The sequence below is a fragment of the Fundulus heteroclitus genome, chromosome 6 (genome assembly GCF_011125445.2).
Source record: "Fundulus heteroclitus isolate FHET01 chromosome 6, MU-UCD_Fhet_4.1, whole genome shotgun sequence".
Taxonomy (NCBI): domain Eukaryota; kingdom Metazoa; phylum Chordata; class Actinopteri; order Cyprinodontiformes; family Fundulidae; genus Fundulus; species Fundulus heteroclitus.
The window spans coordinates 3,259,801-3,287,297 of record NC_046366.1 but is presented as its reverse complement, the minus strand read 5'-3'; the positions used below and the strand labels follow the sequence as shown (position 1 = coordinate 3,287,297).

Genomic DNA, 27,497 nt, shown 5'->3' with positions numbered 1-27,497 from the left:
TGTGAATGCATCATATCTGGGTGCTACCAGGCTGAGCAGACAACAATCCTCTTTGTTGTTAACACAGTTACAGAGGGATAACATAAAATGAGCTATTTTCGGTATCGCTAAGAAAAAAGAAACTGGTCCCAGAGGAAGTGCAGAGATGTAAAAAGTTTGTTAAAAGGATTTACTGCACAAGAGAGAGAGAGAGAGAGAGAGAGAGAGAGAAGGTTTTCAGAGGTAATAATGAAATCATCTCATGGAAAATGCTCTCATATTGAAGGAGATCACTTTTACTCCTGTTGTAACTAATTAATTGGTTAATTAACATGATGTTGTTGTTTATCTTCAATACGATACTTTTTTTTTTTTTTTTTTTTTTTTTTACCCAGTGTCCTGTCTAGCAATGTGGCAATAAGAATTGATGTCTTAATGCCAAATAGAGCTCGACAAATTTTGCTTTCACAAGTGGAGCAAACAGCTTTCGCCATAATGCTCCGCTTGATTTGTGCATGTAAATAGTTTTATTGTGATTCCTGCAGGGAGAATTTCAAATTATATGGACACTACAATGGGAAAGTAGGAGAGTAAAAGAAAAACAAGAAGAAGAGGCGAAAGAAAGAAGAGATAAAAGGAAGAGAATGATAAAACGTTCTCCGTCTGCTCCATCACCTGGAAAGAGAGATGCAAAAAGAACAGCACAACCAACAGACATAAAGCAACAGATACAATCGAGTAACATCTTGATACCATTGCTAAATCATATGTATTATTATTTAAGCTGACATGTGTAATGTGATACCTGAAAAAAGAAAGTAAAAGAAAATAAATAAATAAATTATAGCCTTTCTGTATATAAGTGAACATTTAATACCTGGGACACAGCACCTGTGGGAGTTTGTGAGAGTGCACTAGTTTAGGTGAAAATTATCCAGAAGCAAATAGCTCGATAGTGGTTGTGGAGAACCAAAGAATACGATACTTTTTAAACCAAAATCAGATCAGTAAAACCCTGAGAACAGCCACGAAAAGGTTGCATAACTTTTATTGGTCCTGTTCTGTTAATTACAAAGTTTTTCACTACATGACTTTTGTCGGTGTCTTAATCAGAAGTTTATATGTTGTTGTTGTGCAGTCAAATGACTCATGTGGTTGTCCTCTGCGTTCACCGCCATGTGTGTACCCTGCTGTGTATGAGCACGTATGACACACAGTAAGTGAGCTCTGGTGTGACCTCCCCTCACATGTCACACATTCACATGCTCCCCCAAACCCACACATGACTAATGACCTGTGGGTTTATCTGGCTGAATGTGTGAAGAAATAAAAAAATGTACAGACATATATTTGTGTATAATATTTACTCTTGTATCGTGAATGTGGTTTTGCAAAGATCTGCAATTAAAAATGAGGTTTGCAAGGTTTTCGATCACCTTTCCAAAATACTCATCTTTGATTTTTTTTTTCATGAAAAGGGTTTCAAAAATGTTGTGCTTGCACAACACTATACATTGACCTGTCAGATGATTATAACCAGAGACCAGCGAGTGACTCATTCCAGTCACTAAGCACATGTGTCCCCATGCATGTGTTCTCAGTGCCTTCTGAATATGTAGACTAACATAGCTGACGGTGCACGCGACACAGTCCACTTTAGTGTATTGTTTGCCACTCACATTGACTAGTCGACACGAATCTCCCAGTAACTGATGAATATTAGATGGGAACAGATAATACCTTGACTGAAGAGGCCTCCCCCCACCAAGGTATGGGAGGCTGCATGCTCAGCAGTGAAGCATTGCCCACTGAGACCATATCCAAGCTGCTGAAAGATTTTCACACAATTGTGCACACAATGCAGCATAATTGTGGGTGGATTTCATGTAACTCAGAGAGTAAAAAAAAAAAAAAACAAGTGTGCATTTGTCAATAATTTTGTATCTCTGTGCCAGTGAGAAAAAAAGAAGAACACCATGGGATGGTATTTTTCTCCATCCATATCTGCAAACCTGCAGCTGGATATTACAGCAGTTGCCTCTCCATCATGAACGGAACTGGATTGTATTTTAAAGCTGTCGCTGAAAGATGGGGGATTTCAGGGCTTACACCCTCCGTGTGTGAGCATGACATCTCATGGAAGGGAGAATAAAACTGACATTTTCCTGGTTCAGGAAAATGAAACAGGTATGTTTAAGCCCTCTCTATAAGCACGCATGTAAAAGTGTAAATGAGGATGAATTACTGACTGTGGGAACACTCAGTGTGTATTTATTCACTGAACGTTTCTAAAATGCTGTCTTACCTTTTACATTTTTTAATGTTCATAAACATGAACGCTGTTTCATTCATGTTTAAAGTATACGGTGTGTGTAGTGGAGCTACAATGAACGGCTAACACTGAAGCTTACCGCTAACCTAACCGATAAGAAAACCAAATCCATAAATACTAGAAGTGTGCATGCGCAGCCAGCAAGCAGAAACTAACAAGGAGCGTACACGCACACTGGTGTTAGGTGAGCGTGTCAGAATGATGGCATGTGAGACAACCAATAGATAAGGCGATTACCCCCAAAACTTGGGCCAACCCCTGCCCTTCAGTGCAAAGAGCAGTGATTGGTTAGAGTTTTTACAGGCCTGCAGCTTTCACAGAGATCGATTTTTGTAACCTCCTTTTATTGAGTACATAATGTATTAACTACTTTCAGGATGATTTTTCCCCAGTATAATAAAAAAGTGTTTCTGAACAGAATTACCAACTATAGCTTTAATGTGAGACAGTAAACCTTCTGAAAACATAAAGCAACTAAAAACTCAACAAATCACAGCATTGAACACAGTAAATGTAAATACTTGTGCTGAATGTTTTAAATAATAGGAACAAAATTAGTCAAAACATAAAAAAAAGGTTGATATACAGATTTATTTCAAATGTTTTTCATGGATTCTTACATTTCAGGGCTACAACGCTTTGGTCCATTAAGCCTTTGGTGTTTTGTACTATTACAATTTCTCAATAAAACTACAAAATTAAATGCTTTGATTGAGAATTACAAGCAAAAATGGAAAGCTAAATGTAAAATAAATGTAAAAATGCATTGAAAATACACAAATGTATAATTGAAACATAAGTTATTCTTTCAACAAAAAAAAAGGTGAGTAGGTCCCCTGGACGGATTCTTCTTTCTTGAAATGTTTCATCTCTTCTCCAACAGACTTCTTCAGTCTGGGGAGTTTCAGGTAAACTCAGCCTCATAAGCGGTATCTTCGCATAGTGAAAGATACCGTTATTGTCCGTCTGCCTTAAAGTCTCACTGTTTGAGATTATGAGATTACACAGCCAAAGTTGTGGTCAATACTGCCAAAGCCAAGCTTACAACTTCTCCAAGATCTATTCCCTCCTGCCAGAGAGTTCAGACCACAACTTGCCTGCGATTCTTTGCAAGTTCGCGATTCTGCTCACTTAGCATCTACGAGAGTATGCCGTGCTGATACCTCGGGACTCCATCGTCTGTCCTGCTGCAAATGTACCGTCGGGAGAATGAGGGCTCTCCTTCTGCCCATTCTTCTTGTTAAGAAATTTGATCAGTTGTGTTGAGAGTCCAGCTGACCAGATCCATAATTTACAATTCGGAAGATATGCAAAGAGAGGCTCCAAAAAGATTATAGAAAGCAGAAGCAGAAGGAGGGCAGTTTGGGAGGGAGAGGAGAAAGGAAAGCATCCGCCTTCACTGAGAGCATGAAGAGTCAGAGTAATAACAGGTTCTGATCATCTTCAGGTGAACACGGCATTTTATGGACAGGGAAGGGCTAAGCCCTGAGTGGCAGCTGTTCACATGCTCGTACATACAGGCGCAGCCGATCTGGCTCTGTAAACAAGAGACTGGAGAACAACACAATAGCTACGTTTACCTGAACAAAAGTATTCGGAATAAAAGGCAGATCAGAATAAAAATGCGTCATGTAAACAAGCCAGTTGGAATATTGTGATCGTATTAAACTCAATCGGAATGAAATAGTAATCTGAATGAGAGGGGTGGTGAATGCGGATTGATAATCTGATCAACATGCATGTAAACACTTGTCAGGATCAAGTTATTCCGAATGCGGCAAACTGACCTAAGTGTGCATGTGCACCCAACTGGTGTAAGTACAGCCTGGGCACTCAGAAGACAAACAATCTCTTATAATACTGCTTTGTTTACTATTTTTTGTTGTTCAGCAAAGACAGAGGTTCTTCTTCTGTGTTTTTTTTAGGGAACTATGCCATATGCATATAAACACACATTATTATCAAATTAATTGATTGTGCACCTATATAAATGGTAAAATCTGATTATTTTTTGTTTTTTAATCCAAATACATTTCAATCAGATTGTAGAATCTTGTGTAAGTAAACATAGCTAGAGAGATGTTGTGTGATGTCAATAAAATTCAATCTAAAAATATACCTTTAATTCTTCACAAAACTATTTTTTTAGTTCTTTCTATCTAAAATAGGACATTTTGCTTATTGTTCCTTTAACTGTTGGAAATGCTTAGAAGATCAGAACAACTGAAAATAAATGAACAACTATATAAGTGCCTACTTTGTGTCTGCAGCGCAGGAACACAATGCACCCTGCATTCACACCGTCGCATCATTTTCAAAGCTTTTATTATGAATACTTGAGTGAAGTTTTGTCTCAGTTTTTCTGCACTATTGATGCTGTGACTAAAACAAAGACACTGAGCCAGCTGCTCCAGGTATAAAGTGTTATAGTATTATTTGGGTGTCCTGTTGAGTGTAAACAGACCCTCTGGCTTACGAGGCTGATATTCAAAGAATTCTCTCAAGCTGGAACCACACTAAACTGACAGACCAGACCATTCTTAAGACATGTGGATTACATTTTTTACATCAAAGTCTATAGTTATTTACAAAGATCATGGTAGGCAGTGCTCCTTAGCAGTGACGTTCTCATATTAAGCAGATACTAGTAAATCAGAGCATTGATAAATCCTATTAACTAAGTCATGGAAGAGTAATAAGATAAGATAAGATAGGAAATTCCTTTATTGTCCTACAATGGGGAAATAAAGGTTAATGCAAAGTACAGCTTTTACTTAAAGGGCACATATCATGCAAAATCCCCTTTTTTAGCCTTTATTTATATATATATATATATATATATATATATATATATATATATATATATATATATATATATATATATATATAAACATATATTGTTGTAGATATCTCTATATTCAATTTGGTCATGTTTTTCAAGCCGTTTAGTTTTCACTATTCTCTATTACATTTTTTGAGCAACTATGTGACAGTATTTGCTGCGAATTTGAAAGCGGGGTCTCTCTGATTGGTTGACGCTCCACATCCAGCTGCAAGCTGAGGGTAGATGGATCGGTAAATGAAGAGCTTAGTTTTTTGGTCAGCTTTTTTTTCACCACAATGGACCGGAGCAGTGCCACCATTACTACAGACAAAGCCCCAATCCTTCTTGTCTATCTCCCATTCCATCTCATGATCACCCATGAACAAGACACAAAGACACCTAAACTCTTCCACCTGAGGCAAAGATTGATCCCGAACCCAGAGGAGGCAATCCCCGTTTTTCCAGTTGAGGACCATGGCCTTAGACTTAAATTGTTTCTGAATGAAATTAAGATTCGGTTTAATTGCAACTCCAAGTGCTCCTATACTATGTGGATGGCAATCGTATGTTCACATTGTCCATTGCTGTGTTACAAGTTGTATTTATGTTAGCGGTTTCTGTTAGGTATTTCTACACATTATTCATGTATGGACAAAATGTATTAGTTACGGAATGGCCATGTACAGCCATGTACGAATGTACAAGTTAAGGTAATGCAACTTTGGAGTTTTTTTCTTTGCTTAGCAACATAATGAGATGTAGGGCATAACCGCTGAGGGGATCCAGTAGCTCAACATAAATTTTCAAATGAACAATTCCTTTTTAAAATTTGAATTTGACTTTTTTAGGATAAGATGTTCAACACTCTAGATAATCTAAGATAAATTTAGAGCAACCAAATACAGCCTTTTTGCTAGTGACATGGAGAGGTTACATTTACCAAATGTTTTAAGTTGCTCATTGAATTAAAAAGGCATGAAATAGAAAGAAAGAAGGAAGTCTGATACTCCAACTTCATTAACATGCACATTAACATGTTACTGCTCAGGCCCCAAACATCACCTTGTCTCATGTTGAAAGAGAAATACAGTGGCTGACAGAGCCTTTGCATTGCTTATTGATGAGTGCGAGTGGATAGGATGACAGGACAATGTGAAACGAGAAACTGTTCACAAGATAAGGTGGGGGGGAGGCAGTGACAGTGGTGGCTGTGGTGTGATTTAACATTTCAACATTATCACTTAACAAGACAAGCCTGGCCCCAGTTTGGGCTCAAGTAGAGCAGCTGGTAAGGCAAGGCAGGAGGCAGAAAGAAAGGAAGAAAGCGATGCCGAGAGATCCCGTGCCACACAGAAGTGGGGTAGGTGAAAAGTGAGACAAAAAGGAAGTAGGGGTTGCATTCCCACTCAAAACTTAATTATGTATGGAGGGGTAGCTGGAGAGAAAGAGATGGAAAGAGGTTTGTACCAACCAAACTAAAAGAATGATGGGGCAGGTGAAGGACAAGATGGAATTGAAATGGTGTAGAAGATGAAAAGGGTCAAAACGTGAGCAAATGTATGCACTATGAATGCTTAGAAAAAGTACTTCAAAAATCAAATCATTTAAATGAGAGGTTTGACCTTACAGATGCTAAATTACATGGAGATCATTTTGAAATTTAGGAATGGTGCAACACATTAGGCAGACTAGGGCAAAATAGTAATTAAAGATGCTCCAGGCTTGGGTATCAATGCTGTTATTGCTAAAAAAATAAATAAATAAATAAAACAAGACTTTAAATTCCAGAACATGCTTCTATTTCAAATAAATCTTTAAGGTTGACTTTGTAGTTTGTGAAGGATTCTATGCAGTTATTATAAGCAATAATCCTCTTCCCTCTAGTAGAGAGATAACATATTACCATGGGTTTGATGGAAAGAAAACAAGTTAATCAGACGCACATGGTTCAGCTGACTAGCAATTTAAAAGAACTGAAAATGTTCATATCAGTGGAATATAACACTATTATAGCTGATATTAACAGTCAACTATTTCACAAAACTCTTGTTATATTTGATTTTCTACAGCTCAACAACAATTATGTTTTTATATGAGCGTAGTTTGGTGGCACTTTCTGACTTTATCAAATAATTTGTATTCAATATGCCATAATTGTCTGAATGGGGTTAAAAAATGGAATATTGATAAAAAAAAGAAACATATAGCTGCATCATTCTACTCTGCTCTGATAGGCTAAAGGCAGTGCAAATCTTTTCTGTTAACTAGAGTTCAGGAAAGAACTCTGGAGGATTTGTTTTGCATTATTAACCCCACTCAATTTCTACTCCATTACCAGGGTCGAAAAAACTTCATGGATAGAAATGTACCATAAAAATGCCCCAGTAATGTGGTAGTACATTCTTATTCACCAGAACGTTTTGACTGAAGTCTCAGTGGAGCAAAAGTGAAAAGTATTTCTGGTGTTATTTTTCTGAGACATCACTGTCTAATTTTTTTTGTTTTCATATTAGAGGACTGGCTACCCTTCTGAAAATAAAATTCCAGTGCTCCATCAGTGATCAGATGGTCAGATTATAACTAGACTGCAAGTGAAGCCATTAAGTTTAAATTTCAGTTTCAAACAGTTAGCATCCAAGGTGAGGGAAACATCTGGATAGTGTGAGCTTATATCATTTTATAAATGGGATATCCTGTAACAATGTTATATATGGGGTGCCATTTGCAAAGTTACACAGTAAAAAATTAACAACAATATTTTTGGGTTATTTAGCCGGTCATAACACAAAAATAGGGGTTCATTATTCCAAGTCATATTTTTCCCATGTCATTCACACATTTATAAATGTCACGGTTCCAAACTAAATATTTAATTAGCAAGCTCAATATTTAGTTTGTAAACCAAATATTTAGTTTACTATTTATATATTATTTTCCAAACTAAACACATAATTTTCAAAGTAAATATTTAATTTGCAAACTAAGTATCAGCTCGGATCTAAATATTTAGTTAGCAAGCTTGCTTGCTGCTAACCAAAACATTTTGCTCTGATCAAAATTTTTAGCTAATATGCAAAATCATTTGCCGATAAGCAGAAGTGGACTACCAAAACAAAGGCTGGGTCTTGCTATCTTTTATATGAACTCTTGCTGCTGGTGAGACTGAATCATTTAATTTATGGGGCCAGTTTTGGCTGGGAACAGGCTGTCCAAAACGCAGACTGTCCCTTAAAATCAGAAACGCCTGCTGCTGGTCTTGCCGGCAGCAGGAGTTCATGTAAAGGTTTGAAAGACCCAACATTTGTTTTGGTAGTCCACTTCCGCTTACTGGCAAGTAAATTTGTATATTAACTAAATATTTAGGTCCGAGCAAAATATTTAGCCAGTAACTTAAATATTTAGTTTGGATATTAAATGTTTACTCTGAAAAATAAATATTTAGTTTGTGGAAAAAAAATATTTGTGAACTAAATATTTTGTTGGCAAGCTAAATATTTTGTTTGCTGACTTATCCCAAAAAAAAAAAAAAAAAAACGTCAAAGGAATTACATTTTCACCTTTGAAACTCTTGCATGTTTCAAAAGTGGAAACATGTAAGAGTTAGCCTTCTACCTCTCTCTCATTTCTCTTTTTTTTTTTAGCTAAGCATTTCAAGGATCCCAGTCACACATGGGCAAGATCGAGGAATGGGATAGAAGGAGTGATGGGCAGAAAAATAAAGGAACATTGGAACAATTGGGAGCAGCTGTAAAAAAGCAGCCAGAGTAATCGTTTTTTTCTGGACCCAGCCCACTGCTGCTTGCATCTCCACCCATGTCATTTTTCTCCTTGCATCCAGTTTACACGCCAAACAGCTCATTTACACGCACAACACACACACGCACACACACATACACACACATACACATACATATACATACATACGTATACATACATACATACATACATATATATATATATTTATATATATATATATATATATAAATCTGTATAAGTGTATGTATGTATGTATGTATGTATGTATGTATGTATGTATGTATGTATGTATGTATGTATGTATGTATGTATGTATGTATGTATGTATGTATTGTGCATATGAAGGACGTGACCAAATAAAAAAACAAGTGTTTGTTTTTTTATATGTATGCATTCAGCTGTGGTTTGTTCTGTAGCTCTTCATTCCACTGCAGTCTAATTTTCTGGTTTGCTCATGTGAAGTCTCTTCCCTGCAACTGAAGGGGTTTATTCCTCTTTGTGCAACGCCCACACACATCAGTGCACAAAAGAATGTGGTGGCAGAACAATTCAGTCTTAGTGCTTCGTCCAGTTTGCCTCAACTTCACAAGACACTTGCTTCTTTATTCACAGTAATAGCATGCTTGCTGGGTCAGTGTTCAGTGGCCACCCCACAGAAGCAGGAGAGTTCCAACACATCCGACAATACATCACAAAGTGTCATAAGGGAGCGATAAGTAGAGTTATATGTGGTTATAAGTAAAAGAAAATGCATTTATTTTTTGTAATTGACAAAAATTCCTCATACTGAGCAAGCCTGAAGTGACAGTGGAGAGGAAAACCCCCCTTAAACGGGAAGGAAAACCTCCAGCAGAACCAGACTCAGTGTGAACGGTCATCTGCCTCGACCGACTGGGGGTTACAGAAGACAGAGCAGAGACACAACAAGCACAGAAGCACACATTGATCCAGGAATCATTTCTATGCTATATGGTAATAGTGTTTAATAGATTTAAACATTTTAAATTACAGTTGAGCTCTATGACATAGTGGATTATCCTGCTGGTATACGTATACCATTAAATCACCACCCGACTGGAATAGCGCTGGGAATACAGTATGAACGTTGGTGTTCATTGAAGCGGAAGCTAAAGCTGCCCATCGCTCAGATGTGACTGTAGAGTTGATTGACTTGAGTAAACGTCCTTATTAATACTGTGATAATAGTAATAGCAATGCTCATATTAGCCTCTACAGTCTTAAGTACAAACATTATAAATAGATCGATTGACTGATTGGCTCTTACCTTGATGCTGTGTCCCTGTTTTTGTTTACAGACGGGAATTTTCTTTCTCCTTAATGTTCTGATATGAGGCTCTTAGAGTTGCTGTAACTTGGTTTATTTAATTAATAATGTTTAGTCTTCGATCACGTCGAGCTGCTGCTTTACCACGAGTCATTGCAGAGGGGTCCGGCTCGGACCTCTATTATGTAGTAGTGAGTTATTACCATCTGGCTTTCTGATAGTACACACACACACACACACACATACACACACACACACACACACAAATGTGCTCCTAGTAATCAAAGTAGAGAAATTAGATGGGATTAAGAAATCTGTGATATGATGATGAAACCTAACAAAATGAAATAATTGTCACACAGCATTAAAATGTTTGAACACACCTTATTTACATCCTCACCATCATTTTGATTTGCTTGTTAACTTTACTCACCATACTGGTCATTCTAGTACTATCTATTTCATATTAATGTGCACCAAGCTGTCACTTTACTGGGATTGCCTGCTTGTATAAATTGGTTGGATTTGGAAAAACCACCGACATATAAAGAAGAAAAAGGGTGGAAAAAACAGAGAGGAGCACCGCCTCTGTCCCCATAGCCCTGGGTGTTGAAAGGTTCATCGGTCCCTGAATGATGGCGAAAATAGTTGAACTTTTCGCCATCATCAGATGGCACAGATCAATATATCTTTTCCTCTGTGCTTCTTGGTGCTATTACGCACCAACCTGGAAAGTGAGAAGCGCTTTCTGCAGCAATCAAAAGCCAGAGAGGAGACGACATAACACAAGTAAACTTCATATGACTAGTTAAGCTGATGTCATCATGCAATGCAGAAAATACTTTCTCGCCTCTTTTATCTTGTCCAGTTAGTATTAATGTATATACAGTATATTCTCCAACTTATTCTATTTCTTCTAAAATGTTTATTATTGAGAGCATTTCTGTAAATAATAAATAAATGCCTCCGTACTATCTACTTTCTACATATATCCACTTTTTAATCGAGATTATTTCATATTTTTCCTATTATTTATTTATCCTCAGTAAAATTACGTTACTAGAGCAGCACCTTTAACCCGTCCTTCCGCTGAAACAAATTAATTTCCCTCTATGGTGATGATAAAGTTTATCTTATCTACATATTAATAATTGCATGACTGTTAAAGACGTTTATGTGCTAATTTCCTCCACTGTTTAGGCAGTGGATCAGCCAATCAGCTCTCTCTGCTTGCAACATCTTTTCTGCTTAAGACACTAAGGCTCGCTTAAAGTCCTCCTCACTACTCCTAACAGTTTCTCACTTTATGTGCTCTTTTGAGGACTAAGATGCTTTGTAAATAACCTTTATATTACTTTTAAGAAAAATCTTAGAATTCGGGAAATTCTAAGACTTATCCTAAATTTATGTCCTTAAGAGCCACTTGTAGTCTTAGGATTCTTTCTGAATACAGACACAGATGTTTCAATGAACCATGTGCAGCTCCAAATAAAATGAAATAAAATATCAATAGTTGATCCCAGCATCAGCATTCCCTCCTGTTTTTAAAATAAATATTGCTTAGCTTAATTGGTGCCATTCTCTAAACTTGTAGAGCTGTTGTTCTCTATCTATTTTAGCTATCCCTGTGGCAATTCTGTATCAATTTATTTAAGACTTATAACCAAAATGAAGGGTTATCATGCATAAATTGGGAGTGGTGTATCGTATTTAGTGTTGCGCTGATGCCATTTTTTGGCCCCGATACCGATACCCGATAGCTGGCTGTGCAGTATTGGCCGATACAGATACCATCTGTTTGGAATTGATGTGTGTGTGTGTGTGTATATATGAAGAACTGCATACTACTTAGGGTAGTAAAACTTTTTATTGCCTACATGGAATGGGTGACAATAGTAGAATAAACATTTGGCTCTCAAAGGCCAAAATAGTGCAACATTCGTGAAATTATAACATGTATAATAGTAGTGCAACAGTAAGAGAGTAAAATTACTTTAATAATTGAATAATCTCATTTAAACCCTGAGTTTTGGCTCTCAAATGCCAAAATACTACAACTTTCATGAACTTATATAACATGTATAATACTAGTCGGGAGAGAGAAGGCTGCGTTCAAGTGACATACAAACATCAAAATGGTATCGTGTTCTATTTGTTGGTACTCGCCGATACCGATACCACCATTTAAGTGCTGGATCGGGGCCTTGTCCGATACTGGTATCAGTATTGGTGTAATGAATTTGCTAATGTTGAACCCAAATGTGAGCCAGACACGGAGCTGTATTTTAAAAAGGGGTTTATTAACAAAATCCAGGTGGCAAAAAGGCTGACTCAAAAAACTGAAAGGCAACGAACAGAACAGACACGGACTGGCAGACGGGCAGGTAGTACACAAAAATAATCAAAGGCTGGAAAGAGCTTACCGCAGGCTGACGAGAGGGATAAACACAAGAGGTTCCAGCAACAAACAAACAACTAAGGAGACTTAAATAGGAGGATGGAACAGGTGAGCAGGGCGGGACCAATTAACCAAAACAGGTGAAAGCAATAGAAGGAACATACAGACTAATAAAGAAAAACCCTAAGAAAGTAAGACCAAGACTAATGGACACGAGCTGACATAAATAATAACCAAGACCAGATGACTACAAACAGGCTAAGCACAAATCAAAACAACACAACACAGAAATAATCCTAAAACAGAAAAGTTGACTAACTGAAAATAACCTAAACCACAACAGAACGTTACAATTGGTGCAACACTAATCGTAACTGGCCTCCGCATTTCAAGATCACCAATAATTATTTAACAATAAATGGAAAAGATAAGTTGGACCAAACTTTAACTGTTAGCATACATTAAGTGTCTTAAAGAATATTTACATATCTTTTGATTGTTAAAAAAAAACACAATAATGTTGACTTGAACAGATGCCTGACAAAGGATTAATTCACACGCCTAAACATAAAAGGCAATCACACACAAGGAGGTGGTTCCAGATTGGCATACCTGCAACACCAACAATGGATTTTAAATTACTCAGAGATGCCACCAGACTTAGCCGTAAGCAGTGACGCGGAGCATCGCTTTATCTGTGCTGCACCAAGACACTCAGTTCTCCAGCTGCAGAAAAACTCATCTGCCACTGGAACAGTGACTGCCGCTGCCACACTGCCCTCTACCAGCTCAGCTCTATTAGTTCAGCCTCACCACCTCGCAGTGGCCCCAAGGTTGTGACAAAGTGGCAGTTAATGTCTTCGCTCGCTCTCTCTCTCTCTCTCTCTCTCTCTCTCTCTCTCTCTCTCTCTCTCTCTCTCTCTCTCTCTCTCTCTCTCTCTCTCTCTCTCTCTCTCTGGTATTTGTCTCTATTCCTTCTCACAGGACTGTGAGCGGATATAATAGCATGCATATAAAATGCCATGTAAGGTGGAACAGTAATGGAGAAAGTTAAGCTAGTAATTGCCTGTGGTTCAGAGGCCACTGGCGAGGGAAAAAACCTTGGGACATTTTAGTGGAAATAAAAGGGGAGGAACATAAATTTGACTCTTTATGACAGTAGTGATTTTAGCAAAACAACATGTTAACAAGGCGTCCTAAAGGAGTTATGTTCCACATCTACCAGTGGTTTATCTTCCAGTGGTTCTCTATCTTTGTTATACCTTTGCAGGGAAGGGAAACTATTGAGCATGAGGTGTTAAAAGATTAATATTAATAAGTTTATTTGATAGGGGCAGAAGAAAACATTATTACAATTTGAAGTGCAACTGATGCCATGTTTATTAGTCATCTAGCTATTAACTGATTTGCAGACCAGGGCCCCGTTGCTTAAAAGATCCGAGATCAAATGAGACATCCAAGATGATTTCATCCGGCTAATCATGATCCGGCTAATTGGGTTCTTCCAACACGCCTGTTGTTTATGATTAGTATGGCTGGATTGAGTTATCTGAGACAACTGCACGTTCATGCGTTTGTTTAAAAGGGGAAATGTATCGATAGTAGAAACATTGATCAGCAGTGCTGCTATTGGCTGTTCAGCATGAACAAAGAACGCCCACAGTTTTTCTCCCAAGCAGAACAAGAGCTTTTAATGGAAGGTTATGCCGAATTTGAGTCATTAATTGAAACGACAGGGAACACCTCGAAGTCTGCTAAAGCCAGGAGAGAGGGCTGGCAAAAAGTAGCAGACACATTAATGCGTAAATACTGTCCATGGTAGATGTTTCTATCACTTTCTACAGTATGTATTTTTGCATTTAATAATTTAATATTTACTTTGTTCTTTTATATCAGAGCCTCCACGGGACCCACTAGAACATGGGGACAAGTAAAAGTGAAATACAAGAATATTCTACAAAATGGTAGCCTTTAATTATTATACTTTATTTTAAAAAGGCACTTATGACAACAGATCCAATTTCAGTGTCATTCCTTAGACACTGGAAGTAAAGGACACAAGCAAACTGGGAATTTTAACAAAACGTTTTTCCTTTTCCAAGTCATGCACAGTTTACACGGTCAAAAACTGTATTGCTCCGTGTCTAGATAATCCATCCATAGTTTTTTCTAATACAATATACGGCTCGACAGGAAGCAAAGTAAAACTAAACTTCACAATAAAATGTCCTGAACAAATCTTCTTACTGAATATGATAAAAATAAAAGGCAAACCATCATACAAATAACTTAAATATTTTCTATTTATGGCTCTAACACAACTTTTTCCTCTTTAAAAGCCACTGTTAAAAGATGTGTTTGTCTGTTTATCACAGCCACCAAAAAAAATCTCTCTACAATTACACTGTCGCGCTGCGCTAAAGGATCCTGTCTATTGCGCAATACGCGATTAATTCGAAAAGCTCTGCAAATTATTCTTGCACCTTCCGCAACAGGTTGCTGTTGTAAAAATGGACATGGCTACGGCAGACTTCCCTATCTCCTCCACTTTTACAGCTGTGATCTAATCCGGTTTACATGAAATAAGCCTGCTCGCGAGCAGGTTTAAGCTGGCGCACATGTTGCTATGACAACAAGTGCAGGATGTCTTTCGAAGAACCAAACGATCCAAGATCATGCCAAATCATCAACAATTAAATCCAGCTATCTGAGTTAGCGACGTACAAACAACGGACCCCAGGTCCCTAAGACAAAACAAATACAAGCAGTCATGAAAAACATACAGAACATGTAATACGGACTATATACAAAAATTGCTCTAATGTTCAAAGATTTGAGTAGATTTGGGCCATTGTTGTCCTTTGTTGTTGAACTGTTTCAGGTCTGTTAGGGTTTTTATTTTGGGACGTATGGTGTTCCATATGTGAGGCCCTTTTACTGTGAATGAGCTCTGTGCGAAGGTGGTTCTACATTTGACTGGTCTGCTGTCACCACTGGCAGCACATCTGGTGGTGACACCAGTGCTATATGTTTGTATCATATTGCATACGATTTCAGCAGCAATACATTTAAAAACAAATTTTAAAAATAATATTTTATAAAATTCTCAAAACCTAGTGAATTGTGCTTTTCTTGCATTCTTCAGGAGTGTCATCGCATGGGCTTTTTGTGCAGCACTTTTAAAGCTTGTTTATAAAGAGAGACTACACTTTTCATTGCTGACTGGTTAGCCTGGGCCCAGACAGTGATAGAGTATGAGAAATGGGGTAAAATCGTTGCATAAAAGAATAGTTTAGCAGCCTATTGATAAACAGAATCATATTAGGTGAAAACAATTAAAATGAATCCTGAATTTTTGTTATTTTCTTTAAAATAATCTTAGGTTTGAATCCAGAACTACTCCCAAATATTTGAAATTTTCAACTTTATGAATTGGTTCATGCTTTATTTGAACATGGAAGTTTTTCTGTAGATTTTTGTCGAAGTGACAAAATAATTGCTCAAGATTAATTGTTGTGCCATAACTTTCTCTATCACATTTGAAATTATTGGAAGAATTGAAATGGGCCTATGATTACAAGCTTGGTTGGAGATGGAGGGAAATCTGTTGCAGCATTGCAGTAAACAGCCTAAAAAAAATTAAAGATCGAAGTTACCTTGACTTTATTGTCCTTAAATCATTTTGTAACTAATTTGGCAGTTTGCTTGGGCTATTGTGTATTTCGAAGGCAAAATTGTGCCCATGCTTCAACTTTCTGGCTGATTTCTTGAGATGCTACTTTAATATTTACACATAACGTTTGTATGCCTATTTCCATAAATTTTGTAAGGTGCACCAGTATATTTTGCAGCAATCCACCAAAATAGCCTGATACTTCCACCCCTGTACAACATTATTGGCATGGTGTTCTCAGGCTTCTGCTTTTTGTGTTCAATGTAATGATGTTCATTATGTCCAAACATTTCCATTCCAGTTTCATCAGAGTGCAGGATAAAACCAAAATCTTTGTCCCTGAATGCATTTACCCACTGTAATCTGGGTTGTTATGCTGCTTTTGTCATAATAGCTTCTTCCTCTCTGATTGGCCTTTTCCGCCCGCGTTACGCTGTGGACAGTGACACTCTGTTCCCAGCTTCAGCCAAGGCCTTCTGCTTTTGTTGTGGGGCCAAGCCACAGGTGTTACTGTAAAACATGTCAATGTCTTAAACACATAACCTGTCTTCTGCTTAAAGGCATGATGGCTGGAAATTCCCATGCTGGTTTGTATTTGTGTATAAATGTTTGAAAAAATGAATGTTACGCATTGAGGCATCCAGAAATTGTACCCAAATGTAAACCAGACTTGTGGAGGTCCGTAATTACCTTCCGTAGGTCCGTAGTAACTTCATGTTACTTAAATTTTGTGGAATATTTATCAGAAGCGGTTTGTTATTGTTTCCGAAAATCTTTCTCTGAATCAATTTAATAAATTCCAATGAGACTTATAAAGTTTGTATTTTCATAAAGTGCATAGGGATATCTGGTTTAACTGTATGTGGAGAATAGACAGCAATAAAACCCGTAAAGCAATGTTCATAGAGGTTCCAACTTCTAAACAACAATTACATCAATGTCCAAGTTTAAAGATATTCCTCTGGAAACACAGGAAATCCACCAACTAATATGGCATTCAAGTTTACATTTTGTGAATTGAAATTTACATTTTAATCCTTCAGGTGAAAATAAAACAGGTACATTAGTCACTAAACTGCACAGTTCTTGCAATGTATAAAGAGATCATTTATGCTGCCATCTTTCCTGGTAGAAATAAAGTTACCATTAGCCCCCATTTCCATATTAGATTGATTCTGTTCAGTTTATTTTTAAAGCACCAGTGGACAACAAAAGTTACCTCAAGTTACATTGTGAGCAAAACAGGTCCAATTCATATTGAATTATGAAAAAATCCAAAACCAAATACATGCAGTACAATTCAATAATAGCTGGTTAGATAAATTATAAATTAATCTTTATATACACCAGTTTCTGTCTAAAGTCTTTGAGGAGAAGAAAAGATTTATATCCGGAACACGGATAAAACCCTCATGTTCTAAGTGTTCATGTTTTATTTATTTCTCACATTAATTTGATCATTCTTACTTACTCACTCATAGCACGAAATAAAATATGAATACAAGCCATTGGCCTTCCCATTATAGAAAATGCAAAGTGAGATACGCAGCTGAAACTAAAGATATCTGGAAGTCCCATCTGACAGTTTTTCCTCTGTGGAAACAGGCCTGAAGCACTTACAACAATGGACACACCAAAATGGACATGTCAGTCATCAGCTTGACTTCTGCTCCCGTCTGCACACCCACGTGCATTTATTCCCTGCAGCATGGAACTCAGAAAACACACACACACACACACACACAAGCAGCTTCAAGACACGCATGCTGTAAGAAGAAGCACTTCAGAAGGATGGCCATTGACGTAATTGTTACATTGTTACTGTATTTACAAGAAAAAGAAAATTTTTACCCTTAGTACTTTAAATGATGGTAACACGAGCACTGAAAGCTTCAGCATTTCCATTCTGTGCAGACTGACTCCCACCAATCCCTGCACACACTCTTGCCTGGCATGCACGTGCATGTGCATGATGTGGTGTGTTTGCACGACGGTGTCAAAATGTATGTGTAAGAGTAGTGCTGACACCCAGCAAAGGTGCTATCCTGCCATGCTGCTTTTTCCTGCTCACTGTAACTAGGCAGGAGAAATGCAAAAAAAAAGAAGAGTTTTTTTCTCCCACATTATGAGGATTTAATTTTAAGCATTAGGTGTGCCATCACATGTAGGCTCTGGTGTGAGGACCGGCCTGCGAGGCTCTATTGATTATTCTTCTGCTTTTGTAATGTTGTGAGGTCAGAGAGCGTTTTACACCAAGGAGCTTTGAGAAACAAAAATGTGACTGAAATACAAACTGACAAATAAATAAATTATGCTTACAGTGTCACACACCTGAGTGCAATGTTAACCTGTGATTCTTAAAGTCTCAACTGCAATATGTGAGCCATAATACCAGATATATTAAAAAAAACAGTACAGTATATCTCAGTACCAATTATCTGTTGCTCTCTGCTGGTCAACATGGGACACTACACCCATCCTATTTGACGTCATGCTTTTTCCTATATAAATTCTGTACATTATAATGCAAAAATAGCAGAGATCACAAATTGGTTGATACTTTTTATTAAGCTTCGTATGGGGCATGTGGATTACATATTCTAGGTTTCACCATCTACTCTTTACATTGTGCAATTGTCATTCTGTGGTTCTTTTGTTGTGTAATCTGAAAGCACAAAAAGAGAAGCGAAATAAAACATGGCTCTGCTTGGTTGGTTGAAGGATGCATTGTAATTTTGCCAGATTCTTCATTAAATGTTTTAATTTTAAGGTTTGTAGTTTGAAAAATCAGGCACAAATCCTCCTGGATGTCATGGCTCCTGGGAAAGACAATTTTTTTCACCAACCCAGACTTTAAAATCCAACATGGCCCCTTTGTGTGTAAAACTTGTAAAAGAGGTTATTTAAATAGTTTAGTTGCACTTCTGAAGGTTTGGATCTCATCTAATCTGTCAAAGACCCTATATTATATTTATTTCTATATTGTTTGTAAGTGCAAAATTAGATATCTGACCGTTTTCCATAAACGCAAGAGCATGAAAATCCAGTTTCTGAAGTGCTCAGACCAGCTCATGAGGCAACAACAACCATTTCAAAGTCACTTACATCCCCTTTCTTCCCCATTCTGATGGTCAGACTGAACTTCAGCAAGTCCTCTTCACCACTTCTAGACACCAGAAGCTTCTGCTGTGTAGTTGGGTGATTTGCTACTTACTTTAACAAGGTGTACCAATTGAACAGGTGCACCCAAATAATGTGGCCAGTGTATGAACATCATTATTAGCTGATATTTAAAATAGTAGTTAGCCTGGTCACACAAGTTAGGTTAGTTATAGCATGAACAAAAACTAAATTGAAGCATTACATAAAGGAAAAAGGAAACTGAGCACAAACACTGTCGGTAACAACGGCTGAACAGAAATCTAACTTTACCAAGGGTATAAAAAGACCCTGTCAGACACACTGATGATTTCAAGCCTTTATTTTTGTATATTATGATGACTTTCTGCTTACAGTTAATAAAAACATATCAATTAAGATTAGGATATTACCTCAGCCCAATAAAAAGTGTAATATGGGAGTAATGAAAATGATGTACCTGCCTAAAGGTTGTCATTTTCAAAAGTTACTTTTCATCTAACAAACAAGTCTCATCACTTATTCTAACTTGGTAAAATGACTTTAAATGTCTCTCTCTGTCTGAGCAGTAAACTGAAGTTTCTTGTGCATGATTTAGAGTTGTTGCTACCTGTCTTAAATCAAAGGAAAATTTGGAAGTGTAAAATAGAGGACTTCAACTGGAGAAAGTCTTTTGAGGCCTGAGGTATCGATGCCAGAAGACACACTTAACAATTCGCCTTTTTGTTTCTGGTTCCATCAGGTCTCTGCCCTTTCTCTTGGCTGGGCAGATTGTCCATGTCAGCTAGAATTGGCTGAAACTTTAAAGACTAGCGATGGTGTAAACATTAAAAAGTTGCCTTGAGTAAAAACAACACAGACTCATTGGATGGTTCTGTGTTTTTTAAAGTAAAAAGGAATTCCTTTATTGTGCCGCAGTGGGGAAATTCAGGTGTGACAGTGGCAAACACACAGACAGTTACACACAATAATTAGTAATGAAAAAAAGAAGAGAAGAAGAAAAAATAACAAACCAGTCTAATCTAAAGTTAGCTCTAAGAAACAGCAAGAGTAGAAGATAAAAGTAAATACCAGAGTAAATGCTGCACAGTGGAAACTATTTGATGGAGGAAAAAAACTCCAGCCTATTTACAAACACATGATAACAGAATATGCAATCTGCATAATAGCGAATAGCAGCTGCCTAGCTGAGGCATGTGCAAGTTTCCTTAGCATCTGCGAACAGTGTAAACAATTATTGGTTGGATCAGAACCTGTGCAACCATTATTAGCATGATGTAAACAGTTATCATGTCTGTTGGGAGCAACAGAGATTATAAAGTCTGACAGTAGTTGGGAGGAAGGACCTACAGAAATGCTCCTTAGAACATCTGGGATGCAGCAGTCTGTCTATCAAATAAAACATAATTTCATTTGATAGACATGAAGAACAATGGACTCTGTTGTCTTTTGGGGAGGGGGGTTGTTGTTTTACATTTTGCATACATTTCACATTTTCTTGGCTAAACAATGCCAAGATATCAATATTACAGTCAAGAAACAGCAATCTTACTCAAAGTTCCCAACAAGCAAGAAAAACAGAAAGGAATGCATTAATTTTAACCCTGTAAAGCTTGCATCCGGTCAATATTTTGATTGCGTGTTCATTCAGAAGCCTAGTGATTTTTAAACTGGCAGAGTAATGTGATCTACCTAAAGAAATAGTTTGAAATATCCTGACATGCATCTCAAAAAAGTATCAGCTTTATAAACATCGCATTTTGACATGGTTTCACATCTGTTGTTCATTATCTGCTGAATCTAGAATCATTACGGCTCATCCTGCCATGAGAAAGGACTTCTGCCCAGCCTTGGTCACAATAGTGAAAGGTGTGAATATTAACGACAGGTTCCTGTATCTCTGTAACGTTCCTCTCTGCATTCCTCTTTTTGATGGTATCTACTGGAAGCAAAGAAGCATGGAAGCATGTTGGAGCTCATTAGCTCCATGCAACTTTTCACGCATTTGTCTTGCAAATATTAACACCAGTTTTTCTCATTCTTGTTGGGAATCCTTGTCTCCACTGGTAAACGGGCAAGGGGCAGGGGACATCCTGAATAGAAAATCTACATAATGCACCATAGATGATCCAACAAAAAAATCCAATAAGCAATCTGGATTTGTCCTCTGTGAGAAGACACAAAAATAAAACCAATTAGGTAAAAACTAATTGCATGTAAAATGTAACATAGCCATCTCCAATTAAAAATAAATAAAGCAATCAGAGACTGTAGGCTGATTTTATTAGCTATTAAGAGCCATTTAGTGTTGCAGATAATCAGCACCACATTTGATTATCCACTGAGAGAATTATGCACTGCTGGGTGTGTGGAACTGGCTGGCTTACAGAGATTATTTCTGTCATTACTGAGCTGAATGGCTTGGCCAGTCACATCATTTTGATGTAACGGTATCAGAGAGAACAGAGTGCTGTAATTTGGACCCACATTGTCTCTTGTTTGCATTTGGGCAGTGTAGCTTGTGTAAGTGTAAAGTCGAAATGTGTGATACAAATTAATTTAGGGAGTCCATCTGCAGTCCCTCAATATATTTTTGTCACAAATTCTGTATATTTTGGAGTATGATTTTATTTTAAGAGTTTGTGTTGCTTTATGCCTTTATTCACATTAAGCAGACAGCAATTGGCCAGAGACATGCAGCAAAGATCCCAAAGGCAGGAACCAAACCCCAGACAGCTTTACATTTCAGACTGGTTCTAGCGTTGACTATAAAATAAATGGTTATTGATGACAGATATAAGCCTGAGAGAATAGGATTCTCTGCAGTGTTGCCGGGTTTCATTAACATACAGCATTAACAGCTATTAAACTTTTACTTTTACATTTTGTGAAGTTACAACCACAAATCTCAATATGTTTTCTTTGGATTTTATTTAATAGACCATCACATTATATACCACATAACTGTAAAGTTAAAAAGAAAAGAATGTTGTTTTTTTGTTAATGCTTATTTTATAGAACCACATTTCATTCCATCTACAGCTGAACTCTTTTTGGGTGTGGTTTTACCAGCTCTGCACATCTGCCCATTCTTCTTTCCAAAACAGTTCAACCCCAGTCAGACTGGATTGCATCTGTGTCAGGTATGCAGCTCTGCGATATGGAGGTGTGGTGTAGTTCCTACCTTTCTCCTTCAGGGTGCAACAGGTGGACACCAGCCGCAGGTGTTTTCCATTCTTTCTTTTCAGCATTTAAGGCAGCTGGAGACAGAAGGTGTCAGAGCATTAGCTCTCCTCCATGCTCCAGTCTGGCTTCACTGTGACTCCACCAGAAGATCATCCACTCTACAGATCTGTTCCGAGTCCCAATGCCTTCCTGGCGCTCCAGGCGACCGTTGCTACCGACTATAATCACCAACAGTCCTGTCCACCCTCCAATATGGAAGATCCAACCAGCTTCAAACCACACCTTCATCCAGGCAACCAGCAGCAACCTCAACCTTCCCATAAGTCAGCCTCTGCTACACCAGCACGTCTTCCTGCTTGTTGTCGCTGCTCAATTATATCTTTCACCTTCCCACTGTCTGCGACCAGAGCCCTCCCTAGCGGCCAGTTCTCCAGATCCACCTCTCGAGCGGCACTCATCATTAATGAGGGCTACGTCGGCTGTCGATCAAAATAAGCAGCAGTGTCCCACCTCATGAGCAGCTGCGCACCAGGATACTCATAAAATAAATGCATACAGAATATTAGGGAAACTACTGTATGTCTAAGTAAGGAAAATGCTGCTTCTGACTGGGAAAGGCTAAAGAAAATTAATTCCCAGGAAGCTTTTTGTGAAATTTGCAACGGTTGTTTTTCAATTTCACATCAAAGGGAGGTAGAGGCGAGTCACACAAGAAACAGAGGTTATAAAAGTACAATAGGAGGGAGATATTTTACTTTTCAGGATCCTGTCCTGTGGAACCAACTCCAAGTTTTAGTCTGTCCTCTCTGCTTTTAAGACTAGGCTAAAATCCTTTCTTTTGGATAAAACTAACAGTTAGCGTGGCTATCGCTGTAGTTTTAACCTGCTGGAGGACATAACGACCGCTTTTCTCACTCTGTTACATTCTGCTACTATGCTCCAGTTCATTTGCTAATGTTTTTACGTTCTCTGTATGTATTTTTTTTCACTTCATAGTAGCTACATCTTGCCTGGCATTTATTTTGCCGTGATACCTTCCTGGAGGGAGGCATCAACTGAGCAACTTCAATACCTTAATGTTTTGTTCCTATAGCTCAGTGCTTCCCAACCCTTGTCCTCGGGTAGGCCTGTCCTGCATGTTTTAGATGTGTCTCTGTTCAGCTCAGCTCATTCAAATTTTTCTTTAATTTTCTTTCCACTGTCGCTACACATGACCATGCTGCAAAGTCAAAGGCACAATGCAGGTGACTGTCCACCGTTGCTACATGCTCATCCAAAAGTAGTAAATGTTGCAAGTCTGAGATTTAATGCAATTTGCTGTGTTTCCTTAGACATAAAACGTATTACCTATCTCAATACAAAACTCTACTTGGTTGATTTAATAACAGTGATCAAATTCTGTCTGCATGATTGGATTTGTTACACTTCTTTTGTAAAGAACCTTGAGGCAGTATTTTTCATGAATGCATCTTCATCTCTGCTACCCCCAGCTCTGCCTCCTGTGTAGTTTGTGTCAGCCCAAAACTGGCACACAAAAAAATCCTTGATCAAGCAATAACCAAGAGGTGCAATGAGATACTCACAACAACAAAAATCCAAATTCAATATTTCTCACAGCAGTGGAAGAGAGAGAGATCATAGCTGTAAAAAAAAAAAAAGCTCCACTGACTGTGATGGCACTGATGTGACAACAGTCAGAAGAGTTATCGATGCAATTGTTAAACCACTGCCTTATATCTGCAACCCCTCTTTCCACTCTCTCTTTCCAAACTGGTACATTTTCAAACAAATTGAAAACTGCAAAAATCACCATAATATAAAACTGGAGCTAGACACCAATTCACAACTGATTTCTATACTTCCAACATTTTTTTTTAAGATTTTAGAAAAACTCCTTATATACAGACTGGAAAACTTCATTGATAAATACAAATTACTTTCTGAAAGTCAACATGGATTTAGATCCCAGAGATCCACAACATTAGTAGTCCTGGAATTAATAGAGGAAATCATCCGTTCCATGGATCAACAGTTTGTGATAGGTCTATTTGTTGATTTAAAAAGCATTTGATACAACTGGTCACAATATATTAATCAGGAAATTAGAGCATTATAGTGTGTGTGTGTGTGTGTGTGTGTGTGTGTGTGTGTGTGTGTGTGTGTGTGTGTGTGTGTGTGTGTGTGTGTGTGTGTGTGTGTGTGTGTGCGTGTGGAGGGGGGGGGGGAGCAGGTTCTGGAATGGATGAAGAGCTATTTAAGTCACAGGCAGCTATTTGTGAATAGTCGTCATGCCTGCAGATGATACAAATATTCTCTAAACTGCTTGCAGCAGCTTTTGGATTATATGACGTCAGAGATGCATAAACTATAAACTGGTTTGCCCAAAACAAATGGCCCCTAAATTTAGAGAAAACTAAGTTCCTGTTATTTGGTAACTGTGAAGGAAATATAGATGTGAAAGTCATAAAAGATGGGGTAAAGGTGGGAAGAGTAAAGTCAATAAAATTATTGGATGTGATTATTGACTACAAAATCTTCTGGAAACCTCACATTGAATATGTTCAGACTAAACAATTTAGAGACATCACAATTCTTATTAAAGCAAAACATTTTCTGAATTATTAAGCATTACACATTCTTTACTTATTGCTGCTTTTACCAGACCTGGAGTGAAATTGGGAGTAGAGGGTCTTAGTCAGGGACCCAGAGTGGCAGTCTGTGGGGGTTGAACCCAGAACCTTCAGGTTTACACAAGCACAATGGTCTAACCACTAGGCCAACACTCCCCCAATGTCTCAATGTTGATGTGTGTAGGCACATGTGTTAATGTCTATGTGTATGTTATGATGTACATTATACTGATTTGTTTGCTTAATGACTTAGAGTGGTATGAACTCATAAATAAACCTGGAAGCAGAAAGATTGTTGGTGTTCAGACTATAGGAAGGAGAAGGGGCAAAGCTGTTTATTTGCAGGTTTAGGGTCACAAATAAAATTCCTTCCTCAACCCTGCATAAACTGAAGGAATATTATAAAAGACAGCAGGCCGAAACGCCTTCCCACATGACTGATCAGGTCAGATGATTGGAATATTTGCCTTAAAGTACTTTTAAAGCTAATGAAAGTAAAACTTAGTGTCATAATTAATAACTTAAAGTATTGTTAAAATTGAATTTTTTCCAATAAGCCAATTTACTAAGTTAAACATATTTTTGGATTAATTACACACAGACTGACGTTTTCAAGCCTTTGTTTCTGCTGATTGTGATGATTTTAATGCAAATTAAAAAACAACATTCAAGATTACAATATTGGGCAACCGTAAGAAAAAATTAATACAGAAACATGGGCTTCATGGAAAGTATGTTTTATAAAACCTTGTCTTTAACCTTTCATACCTTATCTTAACTTTTAATCTGATAAAAGAAACTCATCAGAACGCATGTTCTAATATCTGTGTTGACCCTTTTTCAGCCACAACTCTGACAAAATAAGTACTGCCATGATAATGTGATTTAAGAGAACAAACTTTCTAATTTAGAACTAGATTGTTCATGAAGCATGAGAGTAGCTTTGAAGGATGAGTGCCGGCCCCACAACAGCAAAAGAGAAGACATTAAAACATTGATTATGATTGCTTGGCACCTACTTTATCATGAATAATTTTCTTTGTCTTTTTTGACCTTATTGTGATTAAACGGGTGCAGAAAAACATCCCAGGCATGACTTTGTAATCATCAAATGTTTATTGCAGTGTGTCTGTTTTGCACTGATTTTACTGAAATAAATTATACTAATACAAATAAATAGCATCTGATTTGATCTCTCTCCATAAAGCCCGTGTTCACTTTGTTTTTCTCTGTTTTTACTGTCCCTTGCACACAGAGCAATCCATCCTTTAATCAAAGCTTTTCTTAAGTCACATGAAACATATTGAATGAATTTTACTAGATTTTTCAAAAATTGTTTACTTGGCAAAGGTCCCTCATGACTTCACAGCCCAAAATAAAATCTTCTTTTCCACTGTTGGACAAGTGGTAGAGCTATACTTAGCAAAACTGAATAAGCTCTTTCATGCTGCATCCTTTCTCGCAGCAAATGTCAGATATTTTTCCAGCAGCTCGTCTGATTCGAAAGGTCAGGGGGTGCCAGTGAGGAGCCAAAGAGGAGGCGACCCTTTTCTCATCAGACTGTAGGGGGGCATGGATTGTCTCTGACGCCTGGTCCTCCTCAGTGGAGAAATCCTGGTCAGCTGTGACGAGAGGAAGCATCAAGTATTTATAGAAAATACATGAAATGATAAAAGAACAAATACTTAAACGGAGAGAACTTACAGCCAGCGGTGAGCTGCTGTTGGCTCAGTTCTGCGTCCGGGATGCTTCTCCTCAGCCGAGAGTTCCCGCAGGATGAGACGGCCAGACGGATAAGCTCTCGCCCACACATCTTAATCCTGTCCTGTGCGTGAGCCAGATACGCTGCAGCCAGCAGCACCACCAGCAGACTCGGCAGCCACTTAGCAGCAGCCATCATTTGATGTGCAGATGGTTGGTCGGTGGAGGCAAAAAGTTCGGACAAGTCAGGGTTGCAGGGTTGTAGCTTATTCAAGGAACTTGAACGGGTTTATATAGTTAGTGAGTGTCACTGATGACGGCAGTTTTTAATATGCTGAGTCCGGCAGGTTTTCCAAAAGATGTATTCGGCCTTGTTGAGGGAAAAGGATGTTCTGAGCCACAAATAAGTCCAAAACCCAAGGCTAAAAATGCCATTAAGATAAAACTCTGATTTCATTTTGCTCCACTACAAGAGCTGCAAAAAACTAAGGAAACATATTAGGAAAGTGATTTACTTTCGTTGAATCAGAGATGTTTACTCCATATCTTAAAGGATGGCAGCTAATGAGAAGATAGAGGCACCGGGAATGATGAT

General features: G+C 37.9%; 2 protein-coding genes across 3 annotated transcripts in view; both read right to left on the bottom strand.

The window, feature by feature from the left end:
* The window catches only part of kcnn1a (potassium intermediate/small conductance calcium-activated channel, subfamily N, member 1a), a gene marked incomplete in the record, with an annotated part of 241,720 nt that overhangs the window by 133,947 nt on the left and 80,276 nt on the right, over positions 1 to 27,497 (bottom strand).
* Positions 26,317 to 27,178, bottom strand: LOC118563388 (relaxin-3-like). The gene is made up of 2 exons (XM_036137873.1): positions 26,906 to 27,178; positions 26,317 to 26,823 (listed from the first exon to the last, which is right to left on the bottom strand). The coding sequence occupies exons 1-2, from the start codon at positions 27,099 to 27,101 to the stop codon at positions 26,621 to 26,623; spliced, it is 399 nt and encodes a 132-aa protein (XP_035993766.1). The 5' UTR covers positions 27,102 to 27,178; the 3' UTR covers positions 26,317 to 26,620.